Source organism: Trypanosoma rangeli, assembly GCF_003719475.1.
Source record: "Trypanosoma rangeli strain AM80 chromosome Unknown Tra_15.4_contig_00328, whole genome shotgun sequence".
Taxonomy (NCBI): domain Eukaryota; phylum Euglenozoa; class Kinetoplastea; order Trypanosomatida; family Trypanosomatidae; genus Trypanosoma; species Trypanosoma rangeli.
The window spans coordinates 17,614-20,821 of NW_021706073.1; the positions used below are offsets into that span (position 1 = coordinate 17,614).

The following is a 3,208-nucleotide window of genomic DNA, read 5'->3' on the forward strand; positions in this document are numbered from 1 at the left end:
TAGTATATATATATATATATATATATATATATATATATATATATATATATATATATATATATATGACTTTGCTGGTGCGTGTGTAGTGAGAGGGAGGTGTGACTTTTCGTTGCGCCAGGGTTATACATTTCTTGGCAGCAAGGGGCTCCGCAGGTCTCACTAAATGTCCGACGTGGACGAGTTGATAAACGAACTGTTTCCGGGGGATGGTACCGAGCTAACCTCAGGGCTAAGCATACATTCCGTCATGCATGATCTGCCTGCATCCAAGGCGGACTGGGACGCAAGTGACGAGGAAGATGGGAATGCCATAAGTGCAGAGGTGCAGCCTGTGAAGTCTCTAGTTGTAGGAAGTTCTAGGAATGAATCCACTTACACTCCCTCCAAAATCCACTTTGATGAGAGTGACGAGGACGACGCTGAACCCGACGTGGCGCAGACTTGCTCCTCTTTTGCCGTTCCATTCCCATTGTTGCCTGCTAAGATTGGAAGCGCATGTATGGGGAAGTGTTTTGTTACAAACATGGGATCAAAGCTTCTTCAGTACCCTACGATTGCCCAGCTGTTGTTTCTCGCACAAGGGGAGCACAGTAATAAATTTTCTCAAAAACAGTTACTGGAACGCAAAGGAGCTTTTTATGCAGTTGATGCCAAAATTGGAAACGGCGCTTCTGACAAGCACATGGAGGATATGGCTTGTCACGGCGGATGCCCTATGATAATATGCCGAAGGTGTAACTATGGAGTAATACGCCTTCAAGGAGCTGCTTGGCAAGATGGGGGGGGCATGATAGACTTGTACCTGACCGTGCGTAATTATTATCCCGATTGGAGTAGGCTGGTCAGCTCGTGTCCCGTAGGACAAACGAAAAATGGTGAGCAAAATAGGGTCCTATATTCACGCACCGGATGCGCTGCGTACTGTTGCCAGTGTTCTTGGCTTACTGTGAGCTCTGAACAGGAGACGATAGAGACTCTCCCATCCGATACTGTAGGATATGTAGGAAAAGAAAATTACCTTTGTTTTGCCACTCAGTTGCCACTTCCGCAAGGAGAAAGACGAAGACCTCCACTATGGCTCTGTCGAGGGCACATACCACATTTCTGAATGTTTAATCAACAACACATGCATACATATCTGTGTTTGCTTGTGTGTGTGTGTGTTGACATTTTCTTTCTTTCCTGTTGTTGTGAGTTGAAGTCGTGTGTAGGCGTTTTCTGGATTCCTTACATCACTCTATCTCTCTCTCTCTCTCTCTTTGTTTGTATACCTGTCTGACTAAATGCATGTGTTTGTCATGTGAAAATCACGTACATTTATTATTGTTATTACTATTATTTGCTTCTTTCCATTCATTACCATACATTGTTATGCTTCTATATTCTTTCTGCGCTTGATGTGCCGTTCCGAAGCTGGTGAGCACTTGCAGCCAATGCCCCCAAAGAAGAGGTCCGGCTCAAAGAAGAAGAAGGAGGTGCTACAAGATCCGAACACCATTTCGAACGGTGAGTGCAACTACTACATAGGCTCTTGGTCCTACTACCAAAGCATAGACGCTGTCTCCGACATTGCACACACGGTGCTGCAGCAGCACACATCCGCTGATGAAGAAGTGGGGACTTTGCCACGCACAAATATTCTTTTACAAGCATGCAAGCTCGGGGACGCGAGTACCCACTATGCTGTAGAAGTGGCCGACAACATGGTTGTTGAGAGCGTGCCCCGATCCTTTATGGAAAATGCAGAACAGTTGAAGAAGGAACTCAGCACGGATGGAGAAGAGGCTTTGAAACAAGGGGAGACCGCTTCAGTGCAGGAACAGGTGGATTCATCTCCTGTAGTGAGTGAAAAGTTGAAGAATGAGCTCAGCATGGACGGAGAAGAGGCTTTGAAACAAGGGGAGACCGCTTCAGTGCAGGAAGATATAGATTCATCTCCTGTAGTGAGTGAACCCGATGTTGGCGCCTCACGGAGCTCCCGCGATGTGATTCTGGAGGGGACCGTGCATATTGATGGCATTGTGACGCGCATTGTGATTAAACCCGACCTTCCAGAGCCTCCTGCTCCCCCACCAATTAAGCGAGGGCGCTCCGTCAAGCGCAAGAAGAGTTCAAAGCTTATTGAGGAAGAACAAAGGCGCTTAGCTGAAGCCGCACGAATATATGAAGAGAAAGTTAATGCAGCTGTTGCAGCTGCTCGGGAAGAGGAGGAATATCAAATGCAGTTTGCACATCCTAATCGTTGGCCCCATGTAGTATTCTCTAATATGACTTTTGCAGGTCAGGTAATAGTTTCTCATGCACACGTGACATTCCGCAATTGCCGCTTTTCCGCAAGTGGCCTAGACATTACCCAGCTTCTGGTGACGCAGTACTGTGAGGTGGAGTGTATAAAGTGTACCTTTGAGTGTCCTGCAAAGGGCAGCGTTTACGGCTTCCCAAGGAGTAAGTTGACCTTTCGAAAATGCCTCTTTACGGGTAGTTCAAATATGTTGCCTTCAGGGATACTCGCCAAGAGTAAGGATTGCAAACAGCGGCTCAGGGCTGTGGGGCTGCATACCGACTGTTCTCGCGTCATGGTGGAGGATTCTCAATTCACAGAGTTGGAAACTGCTATTCTTTTGCGTGGCTCACACCCTGACGGCACCGCTGGAAAGCCAGGGATGGTGGTGCAAGCCTGCAAGATGGACAACATCTTCGGCACAGGTGTCGTTTTGGACGGTGCGCGTGGGGTGGAGCTGACGAAGAACAAATTCTCAGAGTGCGAATACTACTCGTTGGACTGTGTCAAGGGCAAAGATATCCGCGTGTTTCAAAACAGGTTTTACTCGCAGGTTCGCGTTCAGGAGCGTGCGGAGGTGAAATTCATGCACAATAAGTGTGGAACGGTGCCCCTGAGTTTGCAGGAAGTTGACAACCCCAACTGGCAGCCGGTGTACTGAGGGTTGAATGCATGTATGTGGGCAAGACGTGTGAGCTGAAACTCCCCGTCGTATTTCCTGCTTAGGATACCAGGAGCCGTTTTTTAAACATTGGTGGTGACAGAGTGAGGCCCTGATACTTTTGAAGTATTGTCTTGCTTCCCCACCAGTCAGAAGACGACAGCGACAAGAAACAGAGCTACCACAGCACGAAGAGTAAGCTGCAAACAAAAACAGAAGCGAAGAGATGTTGTTAATACACGGTGTGATGCATGTATGGGAAACGC

The 3,208-nt window shown here is 47.6% G+C and overlaps 2 protein-coding genes across 2 annotated transcripts, besides 4 other annotated features; both read left to right on the top strand.

Annotated features, from left to right (window-relative positions):
• The first annotated feature begins 3 nt into the window (after window positions 1–3).
• Window positions 4–64: a microsatellite.
• Window positions 65–163: 99 nt separating this feature from the next.
• TraAM80_07642 (uncharacterized protein) lies at window positions 164–1,108 on the top strand (the record flags this gene model as incomplete). Its single annotated transcript, XM_029384424.1, has 1 exon — window positions 164–1,108. One exon carries the CDS (start codon window positions 164–166, stop codon window positions 1,106–1,108), a length of 945 nt encoding a protein of 314 aa, XP_029235738.1.
• Window positions 1,109–1,139: 31 nt separating this feature from the next.
• Window positions 1,140–1,164: a microsatellite.
• A 68-nt stretch (window positions 1,165–1,232) lies between these two features.
• Window positions 1,233–1,259: a microsatellite.
• Window positions 1,260–1,317: 58 nt separating this feature from the next.
• Window positions 1,318–1,340: a microsatellite.
• A 57-nt stretch (window positions 1,341–1,397) lies between these two features.
• Window positions 1,398–2,942, top strand: TraAM80_07643 (uncharacterized protein; the record flags this gene model as incomplete). The annotated part of the gene is made up of 1 exon (XM_029384425.1): window positions 1,398–2,942. One exon carries the CDS (start codon window positions 1,398–1,400, stop codon window positions 2,940–2,942), a length of 1,545 nt encoding a protein of 514 aa, XP_029235739.1.
• Between the last annotated feature and the right edge of the window lie 266 nt (window positions 2,943–3,208).